At 40.4% G+C, this 17,808-nt stretch overlaps 1 protein-coding gene across 4 annotated transcripts in view; it reads left to right on the top strand.

Moving 5' to 3' along the window:
- dph6 (diphthamine biosynthesis 6) overlaps positions 1-17,808 on the top strand; it is a 300,181-nt gene that overhangs the window by 63,277 nt on the left and 219,096 nt on the right. For all 4 annotated transcript variants that reach the window (XR_010018318.1, XM_063050727.1, XM_063050738.1 and 1 more), the window contains exon 4: positions 8,288-8,361. Coding sequence is in view for 3 of the 4 variants with exons in the window: in XM_063050727.1 (XP_062906797.1) it covers positions 8,288-8,361 (74 nt within the window). In the remaining variant the exon portion in view is untranslated. The remainder of the gene's footprint in view (positions 1-8,287; positions 8,362-17,808) is intronic.

Raw genomic sequence — 17,808 nt, 5'->3', positions numbered from 1 at the left:
TGTGACTTGCGCTTTCCCTCTGCACAGAACATTTTGCAACCCACCCACCATCTCTGTTGCTCTATCTGTGTGCTTCACTGTCAACCTCTATTTGTTTATTCATTTCTTGCCTTCTCCCTCCACCTCCCACCTCCTCCACTCCCCCTCCATCCCTCCTCCACTCCCCCTCCGTCCCTCCTCCACAACTCCCCCTTCTAATATTTGGAGACTTGGCGCATTATTTGTGATGAACATGTACTACTGGTGAATGCAGCAATGCAAAACATACTAAAGAGTAAAGTTCAAAGTCAAATTTATTATCAGTACATACATGTCACCACATACAACCCTGCAATTTTCTTTCCTGTGGACATACGCAGCAACTCTTTCAATAGTTGGGAGAGCTTTGCCTGTGATGGACTGGGATTCATCTATCCACTACTTTCTGCAGCCTTTTCCGTTCCTGGGCATTGCTGTTTCCATACCAGGCCATGATCAGTTAAGATGCTCTCCACTGTGCATTTTTAAAGCTCTGTACTGGTGTCTCCATGTTCTTTTTCAAATATGGAGACAAGAATTGCTTTCCAAAAGTGGCTTGACCTAGTTTATCATAGTTCGTCTGCTTTTAATTTCCATCTGTTTAGAAATAAATCCCAATGTTTTGGTATTTTGGTGATTTATGTTCCTCTGTTTGCTCTAACCCTATCAGAACCTTACTGGGCCAGATTTCACAGTGAGAATTAACAACGGGGGCTAGTAGATTCACCTCTAAAATGGAGGAACTATTTCAGCAATAGCTGAAGTACATTCCTGGACAGTTAAATACTAGAAATCCAGGTATCACTGTTGGTGGTTCAGTGCTTTTCTGCAGAGTGCATTGTTGCAACTTCCTCTGGTGTAATCAGATAAAATCAGTGAATTAACAAGAGCTTCAGGAGAGCTAATCCTAAACTTTCTCCCAACTCTGCTGAATGTTAATACTGAAAACATGAGCAAGACACATCAAAGTTGCTGGTGAACGCAGCAGGCCAGGCAGCATCTCTCGGAAGAGGTACAGTCGACGTTTCAGGCTGAGACCCTTCGTCAGGACCTCGGCCTGAAACGTCGACTGTACCTCTTCCTAGAGATGCTGCCTGGCCTGTTGTGTTCACCAGCAACTTTGATGTGTATTGCTTGAATTTCCAGCGTCTGCAGAATTCCTGTTGTTTGCGTTACTGAAAACATGAGTTTGTTTAATGAGGTGAAACCAGTTTTTAACTGCATGCTAAGCTATTAAGAATTATAATTTTAGATGTAAGTATAATTCAGATAACTATTTCAAATGTCCGTAGCTTTTAAAATAATTTTCTTCATTTATTAGAAGTTATTTTTGAGATTTCAGTTTCTTGGTTATTCTCAATAGTTTCATCCACTGTTTGAAGTATGTTATATTGTTTGTTACTTATTCCTGTGATTAGAATACATCATTTCATACTTCATTTGAATTTTTAAAATGTGTTCTGCAAACTTTTTTTTACTATTGTATCACCGTCTTCTTTGGTTAACTTCCCTTTAGAATTTGATGTGTCCCTTAAATTTTGGAGTCTCAGTCTTTGTGTCACCTCTTTTTTCCATTATTTGTTACTCTAAATGGTTGCATTGAATTTCAGTCTCAGTTTTCTGTTTTGCTACTTAATCAGTATTTCTCTGCTGCTGACCACAATTGAAAGAGGTGCTCATTACTATTTCATTAAAATATAAGTTTTGCTTATGTGCTTCAGTGCTGGAATAGGTTACTATTGCCAGTTTTTTTTTCCATTTATTAACTAATGAGTTGTGCATATTGCTGACAATTATTGCTACAGTTTTGGCCATCTCCAATTGCTCTAAACCTGGAGGCATTTAAGAGTCAATTATGTATTGTCCTCAGGATCTGAATACCACAGACTTTATTTGAGGAAAAGTAGTAATTTCATTGATTTGCATTCAATTGGATTTATTGTGTTTTCAGAAAAATAATCAATAGATCAACTTCATGAATTATTGTCACTAATAGCTAAGCCCAGGTCTTAGCAGCTAATGTCTGCTGTTCCACAAGCATTTAACCATTCAAATAACTGTAGGTATGGAACCTGTGCTAATACCGTATGCTGGTAAATGTGCAAGGCCCATATTCAGTGATTGATTTGGTACTTCAGGACAATTAATGCATCTCTCCATCAGATTCTTTGCATCCAGAGTCCTTGCTGCTCCTAAGACTACATTATTGAATTCTAGAATGTTTTGGGCCATTGTGGCTACCTCCTGCATCAGGAGTAAAGGAGGCAACCAGCAATGGTGAATACAAATTAGGGGTGGAGTGGTGAGCAAGGTCTGTGGGACCTCGCCCATTCTTATTTTACAAGCTCCCCACCACCAATCTAATTTTGGACAATTAAGGTTTTTGAAAGCAGGCTTAAAATTCAAAGTAAGTGTTAGATGTAAATTTATTTATACAGAAATGCATTTATCAAGACAACATAATTTGAGGCACATGATAAAATAGGCCAAAGTCAGCATGGCTTCCTTGAGGGGAAATCTTGCTTGAGAAATCTATTGGAGTTCATTGAGGAAATAACAAGCAGGATAGACAAAGGGGAGTCAGTGGATGTTGTTTACTTGGATTTTCAGAAAATCTTTGACAAGGTGCCAAACATAACTTTGCTTAATAAGTGTGGAAATACACCTGTAACCTGAAGCCTTTATGAATTTATAATTTTTGTAAAATGTAATGTGACAACATGGAACCTGTTTGATCCCAGAGCGCTTTGCTGGTTTGGATGGAGACTTACAAAAAGTCTGTGTGTGTTTTATAACAAGGGGTGTGTTAATGATCAGGAATATTTTGATAACAGAGAAAAACAGGATACAGTTGCCATAGTGGGAAAAAGCCTCAAAACACAAATGGACTGATTAAAGAACAGATGCTGTGGATCCAGATAAGGAAGGAATGCCATGGGTTGTAAAAACTGATGAATTACTGGTCTCTGTAAAAGTATAAAATAGTTCGTTCTGAGCTGTAAGATTAAAGCTACTTTCCAACAATTTAACATATGGAGGTAGATCTTCCCTCGCAAATAATGAACATGCTTATAATTTGATCCACTCTGAATTTTTTGTAGTTTGTTGCTGTATATTAAAAGATCTAGCTGAGCAGTACACAACACAAACGAAGAGCCCATGGTATTCCAGGAAAGGTATTAACGTGGATAGAAGGTTGGCTAACTGGCAGGAGGTAAAAAGTGAGAATTAGAGGGGCCTTTTCTGGTTGGCTGTCGGTGACTAGTGCTCTTCCGTAGGGGTTGTTGTTTGGACCGCTTCTTCATACTGATTTGGAGGACAGAATCGATGACTTTGTGACCAAGCTTGCGGGTAAAATGAAAATAGGTGGAGGAGTAGATAGTGTCGAGGAAGCAGGGAGTCTGAGGAAGGACTTTGATGGACTGGCAGAATGGACAAAGAGTTAGCAGATGGAATATAGTATAGGGAGGTGTATGATTATACACTATAGTAGAAGGATGAAGGTGTAGACTATTTTCTAAACTGGGAGAAAATACAAAAATCGGAGGTACAAAGGGACTTGTGTGTCCTTGTGCAGTATTCCCTAAAGGTTAACTTGCTGGTTGAATCAGTGGTAAAGAAGGCAAATGCAATGTTGTCATTTATTTTGAGAGAACTAGAATATAAAGGAAGAGAAGATGGCGGCGCGACGGCAGCGCGCGCGGCCACTTCAGTGGTGATGTCTGTTATCTGTCATGTAGGGGACCGTGCACAATCCTGATTTGATGGAGACAGATGTGAGAGTACGGAGGAACATCTGGAAAACTTCTGAAATGCCCACTTCGCTGCCGCTGCTACTGTGTGGTAACCGGAATCTCCAGACCAGAAGGCCCCAAAATCCTCGGCTTTGCGTGTTTCAGCAGCCAGGGCGAGATCGAAGGCGCTCGGCAGAGGATGGTGCTCGGGAGGCTGTATCGGAGAGGCTGGTCAGAAGCTCGAAGTTTTCAGACAGATGGACTCAGTGTCGGCTGTGGTTGGCTGCTTCCAGGGTATCGGCAAGTTGATGGTGCCTGGAGGTTTATGGCAGGGAGTTTCTCCCTTTTGCCGCCGCTATCAGGGACTCGGGGACTTTTGAGAGTTTATTTACCGTGCCCATGGTTTGTTCTTCATCAAATTATGGTATTGCTTTGCACTGCTGTAACTATATGTTGTAATTATGTAGTTCTGTCAGTGTTAGTCTTTGGTTCATCCTGTTTTCTGTGATATCACTCCGGAGAAACATTTTGTATCATTTCTTAATGCATGTATGCATTTCTAAATGACAAAGAGGACTGAGTGTTCTCATAATCTAATCTAATAAAAGTACAGATGTAATGCTGAGGCTTTATAAGAATTGATCAGACCACACCTGGAGTATTGTGAACAGTTTTGGGTAACATATCTAAGTAAAGTTATATTGGCGCTAGAGAGGGTCCAGAGAAGGTTCACAAGAATGATTCCAGGAATGAAAGGCTTGATGTATGAAAAGCATTTGATGGCTCTGGGCCTGTACTTGCTGGAGTTTAGAAGAATGAGGAGTGACCTCATTGAAACCTATGGAATATTGATAATCCTAAATAGAGTGGTTGTGGAGAGGATGTTTCCCATTGTGGGAAAATCTAGGATCAGATGTCACAGCCTCAGAATAAAGGGACATCCATGGAGAACAGAGATGAAGGGGAATTTCTTTAGCCAAAGGGTAGTGAAACGTATGGGATTCATTGACACAGATGGCTGTGGAGGCCAGGTCATTGGGTATATTTAAAGCAGAGGTTGAAAGGTTCTTGATTGTAAGGGTGTCAAAGGTTATGGGGAAAACACAGGAGAAAAGGGTTGAGAAAGATAATACATCCACCATGATGAAATAGTGGAGTAGGCCGATGGGCTGAAGGCCTAACTCTGCTCCTGTTTCTTATGGTCTAATTCAATATTGCTCTCAATGCCAAATCTTTTAAATGCTGAGCAGCTTTGCTTGAGCTGCAGCTTTTAAAAATTGCAGAAAGGCACATTCTGACCACACGTACGATCATCTTGAACATATGAACAGGATGTGAATGAAATTTGCATTATCAGTGCCTCACTATAATTGTACAGCTATAAGCATGATCCCGATAACTGAAATTAGTTATTGGAATCATGAGGCCAGTGTCAGATCTGAGCCAAACCTGTCCAGTGATTTGTTAAACTGCAGTTCGGTTTGAAAATGTAAATTGTTCAACTTCAATAAAGATTTATTCTCATTTCCCATTTCTATCATCATCAATACTGTCACACTGTTTGAAATTATCTCTGCTTACTTGGCAAAGGGCTTCCTTCAGTCAAGTTCTCTCTTTACTGGAAGTACTATAAAAACTGTTTTCAGTGCTTCTTTCTCTTGCCACTGAGGATGTGGAGTAGAAACATCACACATTGTCCAGCTGATCTGTTCTTGCACATAGAAACTTATGATGCTTATCTTGGAAAAAATTGACAATTAACCGATTGTTATTGATCTTTATTTCCCTTTGAATTAATGGCAAGCAAGGAATTAGGTGTGTTGTGCTCAGAAACATTGTCTGCCTGGTGATAATGAAACTGGTGAATAAAGTAATCTGATTGAATCCAGGATTATATTTAAATTACAGAAAATACTTTTGTGGTTCTCATGAATGACGATCAACCTGAAGTGTTCATTCTGTTTCCCTCTGATCAAATATGTTGAAGAATTCTGGACTTTTCTATTTTCATTTCAGATTTCAAGCACCTGTTTTCCTTTGGAGTAAAACGTGTGATGCTGGAAGAGCTCAGTGGGTCAGTCGGCATCTGTTGAGGAAAATGGACATCAAATGGAAATGCCTTATTTTCCTCCACAAGTGCTGCCTGACCAGCTGAGTTCTTACAGCTTCTTGTTTTATTTGTACTCCAGATTCCAGCATCTGCAGTTTTGTGCCTCTCCATCTGCTATTTTTTTGGATGAATTGGATTGAATCTTAGACAAATATTGACATGTACATTGATTCAGAACACAGATGGATTGTTCATCAGAATGAAGAAAATGAAAGTCTTAGTTTAAGTTGCAGGAACAATGGATTATGTTGGCTTTTGCTAGAGAAATAAGTGAAACCAATAGCACTCCATGATATTTATGAGGAGATTTGACAGCAATTTCTAGCAACCACTCTGGTGGAAATGAAGAAATTGTTGTCTAGCCCTGTTAAAAGTTGCCCTGTACATGAAAAGCTGGTTTATAAAGAACTTCACTGAGAGACCTTACACTGAATGGCATGGATCACTGTTTAGATGCTGTACTTAGTGAATCCACCAGGGAATGTCTGGCTATTTCAATGTAAGTAATGGTTTACAGTGTTGTTGATCTTAGTGGCTGCTGAGCAATCTCCTTGGCACTGAAAATTGACTGTTGCAAGTTTTAAAAAAAAGATTTCATTTTCCTCTTTTATCTTGCTGATATGTACTAAACGTCTTTTATTTGCCTCTATAACTAAAGAGGAAAATGCTGTCTTCCAGTGTAAATTGTCCAGATTTATTCTTAGGATGAAGGATTGTAGGAGGAGGACAGAATGAGCAAGGTTGACTAAAGTTTGCTGGAATTTAGAAAAATGAGAGTGATTTCACTTTGACTCTGAAAGGTTTTGATGAGGTGGGTGACAGATGTTCCTGTCACTAGCAGTTGAGAACTTGGGGATAAAGACTCAGGCAAAGAGGTATGCTTATTTAGGATTAAGGAAGCAGAAATTTCTTTGTACAGAGTGTTGAGGTTGTTAATTTTTTTGGATATAATGAAGCATCAGTTCAACAAGTATCAATGGAGGAAGAAAATTATTCAAGGCACAGGATTGGTGGCTGTTTTGAATAGTGGGGTAAATGTGAGAGATGTTTGACTCAATCCTGTTTCTTGAACGTTCTTATATCGTTGGTAAGATGGCAGCACACCAGATGTAGAGGCCTCTGTGGGTCCAATCAAAGGTGCAAATATTCCTCCTTAGTTGCTTTTACCATTGTAAGACACTGCTGAGTATTAAGAAAATCAAATACAGCATGTCTACCCCACTAGCGAGTTGTTGGTTAGTGATGGAACTGGACTTGTTTCTGCTATCATAATTATATATGCTGTGTGTGATGGTTGGTACTGTGTATTGCAACTTAGCCCCAGAGGAATGCTGTTACATTTGCTTGGATTCCTGTGTATGGTTGAATGACAATAAACTGAACTTGAATTTGAACTTGCAGTAGTACTAAGTTTGTGAGGCTGTGTATGTACGAATGAATGTTAAATATCAGTTTTGACTGATTGCTTGTTATCTAGTGAGTGATGGTGCATTGAGCAGTGTCTGAAAATGGTGAGGCAGCTGATAGATGTGGAATCTGAGATGCATTCATTGACATTGAGTGAAATATTTGTGTATTTCTTCTCTTTATTTCCCCTGGTCTGACAAATATTTTTCACAAGGTATAAACAGAACCCTTAGAGATTGCATGAACAAGGTGGATGGTAAATTGTCTCACAGGTATGGCATGCCCTATCCTAATTTAAAACAATGCAGTCATTCTACACTGAGAGTTGTTTTGATTTGGATTGATCTTCCTGAGGGTATAAAAGGTTTCATTGCTGTCATGTCTAGCTGAACAGCTCAGATGAGAAGACCAAACTGAGGTCATTATTTGTTTGTATGTTGATCTACATTTTTATATTTTTGCAAAGGGATGATGGGAATTCCCTTTTAAATGTACATTTGAATCTCAATAGCATTACACAAAATATTATTCATTTAACTTATATTTAAACATTATAGTTCTCTTTTATATGTTTCAACACAATTAATAAGGTATGTCAGGACCGGCAGAGATTGGCCCAAGTTTTGACAGTTTGTTTTATCCTTAAGAAAATCTTGTGAAACATTGTTGAAATTATTTTGCTAAGGAGTGCAGATAAGCAAATGATTATAAAATTCAGGTGTCCTCAGGCAGTCCTGACTGAACAGTTTGTTGCCTGGACAATCATTTAAACTGCATCTAACATTTTTGAGAAGCAGCCCTTAAAGATAGAAACAATATGTTCTGAATAGGAAGGTTTTATATATACCCTGTTCTGTGGCCCTGAAGACATAGTCAAACCACAAATAGATCAACTTGAAATCACTGGGCAGTTTTAAATTGATGTTGAATTATCTTTTCCACTGTTGTCATTTCAGGCTGCATGACAGGATTTTTTTTATTTCACCAAAATATGCTGTTATTTTTCTTGTTTTTGTAGGAAAAGGAAGCAGCGGAAGCAGTTTCAGTTGGTGCCATTCTTTCTGACTACCAGCGTGTTAGAGTGGAAAATGTGTAAGCATCTTTAAGTATGTGTTTGAGGGGCTGTTGTTGGCATGGGGGTGGGAAGGATGGGTTAGATTGAATTAATCATTAGTTTGCAAAAGTTTTTTAAAACTTATTTATTTCTGCTCATCTTTAGTAGTTTTTATGTTATAAGTTTAAAACTTGGATAGTAATTGTGTCAGAACTGTGAAATTGATAATTTCATAGATATGAAAAAAACTGTTAAAACTAGGAACCATTTTTTGGATAAATCACTGATTTACCTAAATGTAGTAGCAGGAATCTATAAAGTGGAATTTGTGAAATGTGGCCTTTAAAGCTTCCTTTATCAATATATAGAGGGAGCAACACTGGATGACCTCCTGGTCCAGTAAGGTAGGGCATGTGGCAGAAGTGACTGGCGGTGAGCACTTTGGGTCCAGTTACCATAATTTAATTGGCTTTAAAATAATTATTGAGAAGGACACAACCAGTTCACAGGTCTTGAATGGGGGCAGAGCAAAATTTGGAGCCAAATAGCAGGTTCTTGCAGTGTTTGATTGGGCCGGATTGTTTACAGCAAAGGTACCGTCTACCCATTGGAAAGCCTTTAAAAGTATAATCTCAAGAATTCAGGCCCTACTTTTTCCTGTTAGGGTAAAGGGCAAGATTGGCAGGTTTCAAGAATCCTGGTTCACAAGAGGTGAGGCCTTGATTAAGAAAAAGAGGTAAGCATAGAGTGAATGTCTTAATGACTACAAGAAGTGTAGGAGTGCACATAAGAGAGGAGTTAGAAGGCTAAAAAGAGGATATGAGAAGGATCTGTCAGCAAAAGTTGAAAAGTTGAGCAAGCTAAGACTTTTCTATTTGGGGCAAAGGAGGACGAGAAGCGACTTGATAGAGTTGTATACAATGACAAGAAGCATAAATAGAGTAGGCAGCCAGTACCTTTTTCCCAGGGCAGCAATGGCTAATGTAAGAAGACTTGCTTTTAAGGTGATTGAAGGAAAGTATAGGGGGGATGTCAGAAGTGTTTTTTTTACACAGAGAGTGATATATGCATGGAACATGCTGCCAGGGGTGGTGGTAGAGGAAAATACATTACAGACACTTTAGAGACTCTTAGATTGGCATGTGAATGAAGAACAAATGGAGGTTTATGTGGGAGGTAAGGGCTAGATTGATCTTGGGAGTCTGTTAAAAGCTCACCACAACATCCATAAAGCTAAGAAGATATAGAAGTAGAATTAGGCCATTCAGCTCATTGAGTCTATTCTACTATTTGATCATGGTTGATTTATTTTCTCTCTCACCCCTTTCCTTCTGCCTTCTTCATAACCTTTGAGGCCCTTACTAATCAAGAACATATCAACATCCACTTTAAATATTTAAATTGGCTTCCACAGCCGCTTGTTCCACAGTTTCACCACCCTAAAGAAATTGCTCCTTATCTCTTTTCTAAAGGGACGTCCTTCAATTTTGAGGCTAAGCCCTCTGCTCCAAGACTCTCCCACACTTAGAAACATCCTTTCCATGTACATGATATCTAGGCCTTTCAATATTTGATAGGTTTCAGTGAAATCTCCCCTTCATTGTTCTGACTCCAGCAACAACAGACCTAAAGCCATTGTGGGCCAAAAGGGCTCTACTGTGCTGTACTGTGCATGTTTCTATGTCATAAAATCCCAAGAAAGGATTTAGCTATATTGAGAGTAATAGGGTGACCAGGGAGAGAATAGGTCTTCTTAAAGAGCAACATGAAAAATGGATGCATTTTTTTATTGAATATTTCTCTTCAGTTGTTACTGTGGGGGAAAAAATGGAAGCTAAGAAAATGGAGGAAATGAGTGGTGTTGTCTCAAACCGCTTATGAATTTGCAGGGAGGAGGGATTGGAGGCCTTTAAATGCAATAAGATGTATAAATTTCCAGGGCCTGACCTAGTGCATTGTCAGACCTTGTGAGAAGCTGGAGAAGAAATTGTGGAGGCCATTGTAGAGATATTTTGCCCATCTGTGGATACAGGTGAGGTTCAAGCAGACCGAAGAGTGACTAATGTACTAAAAACAAGTCAGGAAACTATAGACCTGGAAGTGTAATATTGGTGGTGGTTAAATTACTGAGGGAGAGGATTTACAAACATTTGGGGACAGGATCTGATTCAGGACAGTCAGCGTGGCTTTGTGCGTGGTAACTCATGCCTGGCAAATCTCTTGGAATAATAAATAATGTGCTGCAGGAATTCAGTGGGTCATGTGGCATCTGCGGGAGGAAAGAAGTTGGACATTTTGGGATGAAACTGTGCATCAGGCCTGAAAGTAGAGAGGCAAGACGGCCAGCATGAGGAAGAGAAGAGGACTGACAAGAAAGGATTCCAAGGAGATTGGTGGACTGAGGAGAGGTGAATGATGACAGGCAGATAGTGCCAGGTGAGGGAGATGAGGGGTGCTGTGGAGTTGGGAGACTGGCAGGCAGACAAGGAGAGAGGAGAAAAGAAAAACCTCAGATGAGTAAGGTGGGGGAAAGAGGGGAGAATGTGAGACAGCTGTTGGAGAGAGATAAGCAGAAATACAAAGCACTCACAGTGCTGGCTTCACATAAGTAAAGGAGGTGAGAATGGGAACCATTAGGGAGAAGTTGAACAACAGTTGGAACAGATGGGGTTGGGATGGATAACCTTTGTGTGAAGTGGGTGGTTGGAACAGGGTGAGGGGGAGGGGACAAAGATTGTGGGGCACTGGAGAGATGATGGAAAGGAGGATCAGAAAGAGAAGGAGGGGTCAAAAATTGAAATGTTTGGGGAGATACCTATAAATTTGAATCCTCACTATTCATATGATTTGGTTGCAGACTGCCTGTTGTTCTTCTAGTTTGCATGTACTTTATCCTGGCAGTTGAAAAGGCCAAGGATGGAAAGGTCAGCGTGGGAATGGGAAGGTTGAGTTGAAATGGTCTGCAACTGGGTGCTCAGGATGGCATTTGTGGACTGAGCGTATTTGTTCCGTGAAACAGTTACTGAGTTACCACTTGGTCTCACCGATGTAGAGGAGGGCACATCAACAGAATCGAATGCAGTAGACAAGGTTGGAGGGGATGCGTGTAAACCTTTGCCTCACTTGGAAAGACTGTTTAGGTCCCTGGATGGTGATGTTGGAGGAGGTGTAATGATAATGGACCAGGGAGACAAGGAGGGAGTGGTCACTGCGAGCGGCAGAAAGGGATGGAGAGGAGAAGATATGGCCTGCGGTGGGATCTTGTTGCAGTTGGCAGAAATGTTGAAGGACTGAATGTTGGATGTAGAGGTGCATAGGGTGAAAGGTAAGGACCGAGGGACTCTTATGCATCCAAATCTCTTTGAGTTCTTCGAGGAGGTAAACAAGAGGGTAAACAAGGCTAGGGTGGTAGATGTTGTCTATCTGGACTTCAGCAATGCCTTTGACAAGATCCCTCATGGCAGGCAATCTAGAAAATTAGGTCTAGGAAGAGTTAGGGAAGAGTTGAACAGGAGGCGATAGTAGATTGAATTCATAATTTGTTCAGTGGTAGGAAGCAGAGGGTGATGGTCAAGGGTTGTTTCTCAGACTGGAGACCTGTGTCTAGTGTTGTGCTACAGGAGTATGTGCTGAGCCCTTTGTAATTCATATAAACAATTTTGAAGACATGGTTAGTAAACGTATGGATGATATTGAACTAGCTACTGTTGTAGGTAGTGTAGAAGGTTATGAAAAATTACAAAGGGTATCTTTATCAAGTAGGAATGTCGGCTGAGGACTGGCAAATGGCTTTCAATCCAGATAAATGTGAAGTATTGCATTTTGAGAGATCAAACCAGAGTAGGACTTGTACAGTGAATGGTAGAGCCCTGGAAATTTTTATGGAACAAAGGGATCAATACAAATGCATAGATTGTTGAAAGCGATATCATAGATAGGTAGGCTGGTGAAGAAAGAGTTTGACGTGTTGGTTTTCATTAGTCAGGGTACTGAGTATACGAGTTGATAAGTTATATTGTAGTTATATAAAATTAAGTGTAGGTAATAGTGAGGTCTTAGAAAGTGTGCATATTGGACAATTCTGATTTGATGGAGAATGGACGTGAAAGCACAGAGGAACATCTGGAGAAATTTCTGAAACGCCTGTTCGCTGCTGTCATTACTGTGTGGTCGTGAATCTTTCGGAGGGTAGGTCTCAAAATCCCCGGCCTTGCCTGCTTTTGGCGACCAAAAGGAGGTCGAATCGTTCGGACAGAGATGGCGCTCAGTACTTAGTGTCGGAGAGCTGATCAGAGCTCTAAGTTTTCAGATGACTCAGAGTTGGATTGTGGTCGGCATGACAGGGAGAGTTTTTCTTCCTTCTCCCGTCTGCATCTGCATGGGATGTGGGACATTTGAGAAACTTTGAACTTTACTGTGCTCACGGACTTATTCATCATCTGTTGTCGGCCCCCAATCAACACATGTTTCACTCTCCCCTCCTACCCCTCCTCACAGTCCCCCACCCTGCTCTCATGACTATATCCCTCCCCCCCACAAAACCACCATGGTGGGCTTCACGGCTGAACAGGTGAGAAGACAGCTGACACGTCTCAACCCAAGCAAGGCTGCAGTACCAGATGGTGTCAGTACCAGGGTGCTCAGAGCCTGTGCCCCTCAGCTATGTGGAGTACTTCGCCATGTATTCAACCTGAGACTGAGGCTCCGGAGGGTTCCTGTACTGTGGAAAACGTCCTTCCTTGTCCCTGTGCCAAAGACGCCGCGCCCCAGTGGCCTCAATGACTACAGACCGGTGGCATTGACCGCCCACATCATGAAGACCCTGGAGAGACTTGTTCTGGAGCTGCTCCAGCCTATGGTCAGGCCACACTTAGATCCCCTCCAGTTCGCCTACCAGCCCCGACTAGGAGTTGAGGATGTCATCATCTACCTGTTGAACCGTGTCTACGCCCACCTGGACAAGCCAGCGAGCACTGTGAGGGTCATATTTTTTGACTTCTCCAGTGCACTCAACACCATCCACCCTGCTCTGCTGGGGGAGAAGCTGACAGCGATGCAGGTGGTTGCTTCCCTGGTATCATGGATTCTTGATTACCTGACTGGCAGACCACAGTACATGTGCTTGCAACACTGTGTGTCCAACAGAGTGATCAGCAGCACTGGGGCTCTGCAGGGGACTGTCTTGTCTCCCTTTCTCTTCACCATTTACATCTCGGACTTCAACTTCTGCACAGAGTCTTGTCATCTTCAGAAGTTTTTGGATGACTCTGCCATAGTTGGATGCATCAGCAAGGGAGATGAGGTTGAGTACAGGGCTACTGTAGGAAACTTTGTCACATGGTGTGAGCAGAATTATCTGCAGCTTAGTGTGAAAAAGACTAAGGAGCTGGTGGTAGACCTGCGACGAGCCAAGGTACCGGTGACCCCTGTTTCCATCCAGGGGGTCAGTGTGGACATGGTGGAGGATTACAAGTACCTGGGGATACGAATTGACAATAAACTGGACTGGTCAAAGAACACAGAGGCTGTCTACAAGAAGGGTCAGAGCCGTCTATACTTCCTGAGGAGACTGAAGTCCTTTAACATCTGCCGGAAGATGCTGAGGATGTTCTACGAGTCTGTGGTGGCCAGTGCTATCATGTTTGCTGCTGTGTGCTGCGGCAGCAGGCTGAGGGTAGCAGACACCAACAGAATCAACAAACTTATTCGTAAGGCCTGTGATGTTGTGGGGATGGAACTGGACTCTTTCTCACGGTGGTGTCTGAAAAAAGGATGCTGTCTAAGTTTCATGCCATCTTGGTCAATGTCTCCCATCCACTACATAATGTACTGGGTGGGCACAGGAGTACATTCAGCCAGAGACTCATTCCTCCAAGATGCAGCACAGAGCGTCATAGGATGTCATTCCTGCCTGTGGCCATCAAACTTTACAACTCCTCCCTTGGAGGGTCAGACACCCTGAGTCGATAGGCTGGTCCTGGACTTATTTCATAATTTACCGGCATATTTTACATATTACTATTTAACTATTTATGGTTCTATGACTATTTATTATTTATGGTGCAACTGTAATGAAAACTAATTTCCCCCTGGGATCAATAAAGTATGACTATGACTATCAAGTTATGGTATTGTTACACTGTTTGTAACTATATGTTATAATTATGTGGTTTTGTCAGTTTCTTCAGTCTTGGTTTGTCTTGTGTTTTGTGATATCACACCAGAGGAAATAATGTATCATTTCTTAATGCATGCATTACTAAATGACCATAAAGGAGGACTATGTATCTTTCTTTTTAAAATCTTTTTGCTGAATTAGTACACAAAAGGTAAACCATATAGGCACTGATACACAGTTACAATAATTTTACAAGAGATATTAATACACAAAAAAAATTGGTACAAACAGTGCAGTTTAGATATAAAATAACCAGGTAATATAATAGTATACTAATTTTCAAACATGTTAATAAGGAAAAAAAAACCCACCGTGCAACTAAACTAAAAAGCAAAGCAAAGCAATGGGCCAACTAGGTATCAAGTAGAGTTAAACAACTTAAAACAATCATGCCCTCAAACCTGACCTCCATTAAAAACAGTTAAAAAGCAAGAAGGGAATGTAAATATGGCCAGAGAAAGAAAAAAAAAGTTACATTGAATGGAAATGTTGAATAAAAGATCTCCAAGTCTATTCGAATTTAACTGAAGAATCATAAAGATTACTTCTAATTTTCTCCAGATTTAAACATGGTATCGTCTGGGAAAACCAAAAGAATGTAGTCGGAGCATTAATCTCCTTCCAGTGTTGTAAAATACATCTTTTCGCCATTAAAGTAAGAAATGCAATCATTCTACGGGCTGAAGGGGAGAGATTACTGGAAATTTTAGGTATTCCAAAGATAGCAGTAATAGGATGGGGAGAAATATCTCTATTCAATACCTTTGAAATAATATTAAAAATATCTTTCCATAAAGTTTCCAGAGTAGGACAGGCCCAAAACATATGAGTTAAGGAAGCTATCTCCCCATGACATCTGTCACACAAAGGGTTAATATGAGAATAAAAACAAGCTAATTTATCTTTAGACTTATGTGCTCTACGGACAACTTTAAATTGAATTAGGGAGTGTTTAGAACAGATAGAGGAAGTATTAACTAGTTGTAAAATATGTGCTCAGTCATCCACAGGAATAATAAGACCCAATTCCTTTTCCCCATCTGACCTAATCTTATCAAATGGAACTTTCCTAAGTTTCATAATACTATTATAAATAATAGCCATTGCACCTTTCTGACATGGATTAAGGTTAATTATAGTGTCTAAAATATATGTAGGAGGTAGCGTCGGAAAGGAAGAGAGTATGGTACTTAAGAAATTTCTAACTTGGAGATATCTAAAAAAATGTATTCTTGGTAAGTTATATTTGTTAGATAATTGCTCAAAAGACATAGGGGAACCTTCTAAAAATAAATCCAAAAACCTTGAAATACCATTAGTCTTCCAAATTTGAAAGGCACGGTCAGCAGAAGAGGGAGGGAAGAATATGTTACCTAAAATAGGAATCGCAAGCCCAAATTGATTAAGATCAAAAAATTTTCGGAATTGAAACCAAATACGTAAGGTATATTTAACTATCGGGTTACAAACCAGTTTACAGCGTTTCAAATCAAAAGGAAGAGAAGAACCTAAAATGGAACCAAGTGCATAACCTTGAGCAGATTGTAATTCCAATACTACCCATTTAGGAATGGATAGTGTATCTTGATCAAGTAACCAAAATTTCATATGTCGAATATTAATTGCCCAATAATAAAATCTAAAGTTAGGTAATGCAAAACCTCCATCTCTCTTAGCTTTCTGTAAATGTATTTTACCCAATGTCGGGTTTTTATTTTGCCAAATAAATGAAGAAATTTTAGAGTCAACTTTATCAAAAAAGGATTTGGGAACAAAAATCGGTAGTGCCTGAAATACATATAAAAATTTTGGAAGAATAAACATCTTAACAGCATTAATACGACCAATCAAAGTTAAATAAAATGGAGACCACTTAAATGAGAGTTGAGTAATATGATCGATTAAGGGTAGGAAATTAGTCTTAAATAAATCTTTATGTTTACAGGTAACTTTAATCCCAAGATATGAAAAATAAAAGTAAGTCATCAGCATAGAGTGATACTTTAGGGACTTTAAACCCCGAGTTATCCCAATAATATTTGGAGATTCTTGAATGGCAATTGCAAGAGGTTCTAATGCAATATCAAATAATAAAGGACTAAGAGGACAACCTTGTCTGGTACCTCGAAAAAGAGGGGAAAAAAAGAGGACTATGTGTCTTCATAATCATATTACAAGGAAGGAGGCATTGGCAGCCTTGAAATGCATTAAGGTGGGCAAATCCCCAGTGCTCCCCTGAATCTTTTGGGAGGCCAGGAAAAAAATTGCCCAGACCCTTGTAGAGATATTTGCTTCATTGTTAGCCACTGATAGTTATAGTAGACTGGAGAGTGGCGAATGTTATTCCATTGTTTAAGAAAGATAGCAAGGACAAGCCAGGGACTACAGAGTCTACAAGGTCTACAGAGCGATGAGTCAGATTTCAGTTGTTGGGAATTTTAAAGGACAAGATCAACCATCATTTGGATAATTAAGGCCTCATCAGGAATAGTCAGCATGGTTTTGTGTGTGAGAGGTCATGTCTTATGAATCTTTTGGAGTTTTCTGAAGAGATATCTCAGTGGATTGATAAAAGTAGGACCGTGTACAAGGTCCCAAATAGTAAGCTGATCTGGAAGATTAGTTTGCATGAGATTCAAGGAGAGCTAGCGAGGTGGATTTAGAATTGGCTCGATGATAGGAAGCAGAGAGTCATAGTTGAAAGTTGATTCTCTGACTGGAGGCCTGTGACTAGTGGGGTGCCCCAGGAATCAGTGTAGTCATAGTCATAGTCATACTTTATTGATCCCGGGGGAAACTGGTTTTTGTTACAGTTGCACCATAAATAATAAATAGTAATAGAACCATGACTAGTTAAATAGTAATATGTAAATTATGCCAGTAAATTATGAAATAAGTCCAGGACCAGCCTATTGGCTCAGGGTGTCTGACGCTCCAAGGGAGGAGTTGTAATGTCTGATGGCCACAGGCAGGAATGACTTCCTATGACGCTCTGTGCTGCATCTCGGTGGAATGAGTCTCTGGCTGAATGTACTCCTGTGCCCACCCAGAACGTTATGTAGTGGATGGGAGACATTGACCAAGATGGCATGCAACTTAGACAGCATCCTCTTTTCAGACACCACCGTGAGAGAGTCCAGTTCCATCCCCACAACATCACTGGCCTTACGAATGAGTTTGTTGATTCTGTTGGTGTCTGCTACCCTCAGCCTGCTGCCGCAGCACACAATAGCAAACATGATAGCACTGGCCACCACAGACTCGTAGAACATCCTCAGCATCATCCGTCAGATGTTAAAGGACCTCA

Source organism: Mobula hypostoma, chromosome 1, assembly GCF_963921235.1.
Source record: "Mobula hypostoma chromosome 1, sMobHyp1.1, whole genome shotgun sequence".
Taxonomy (NCBI): domain Eukaryota; kingdom Metazoa; phylum Chordata; class Chondrichthyes; order Myliobatiformes; family Myliobatidae; genus Mobula; species Mobula hypostoma.
This window is presented reverse-complemented; position numbering and strand designations above follow the sequence as displayed.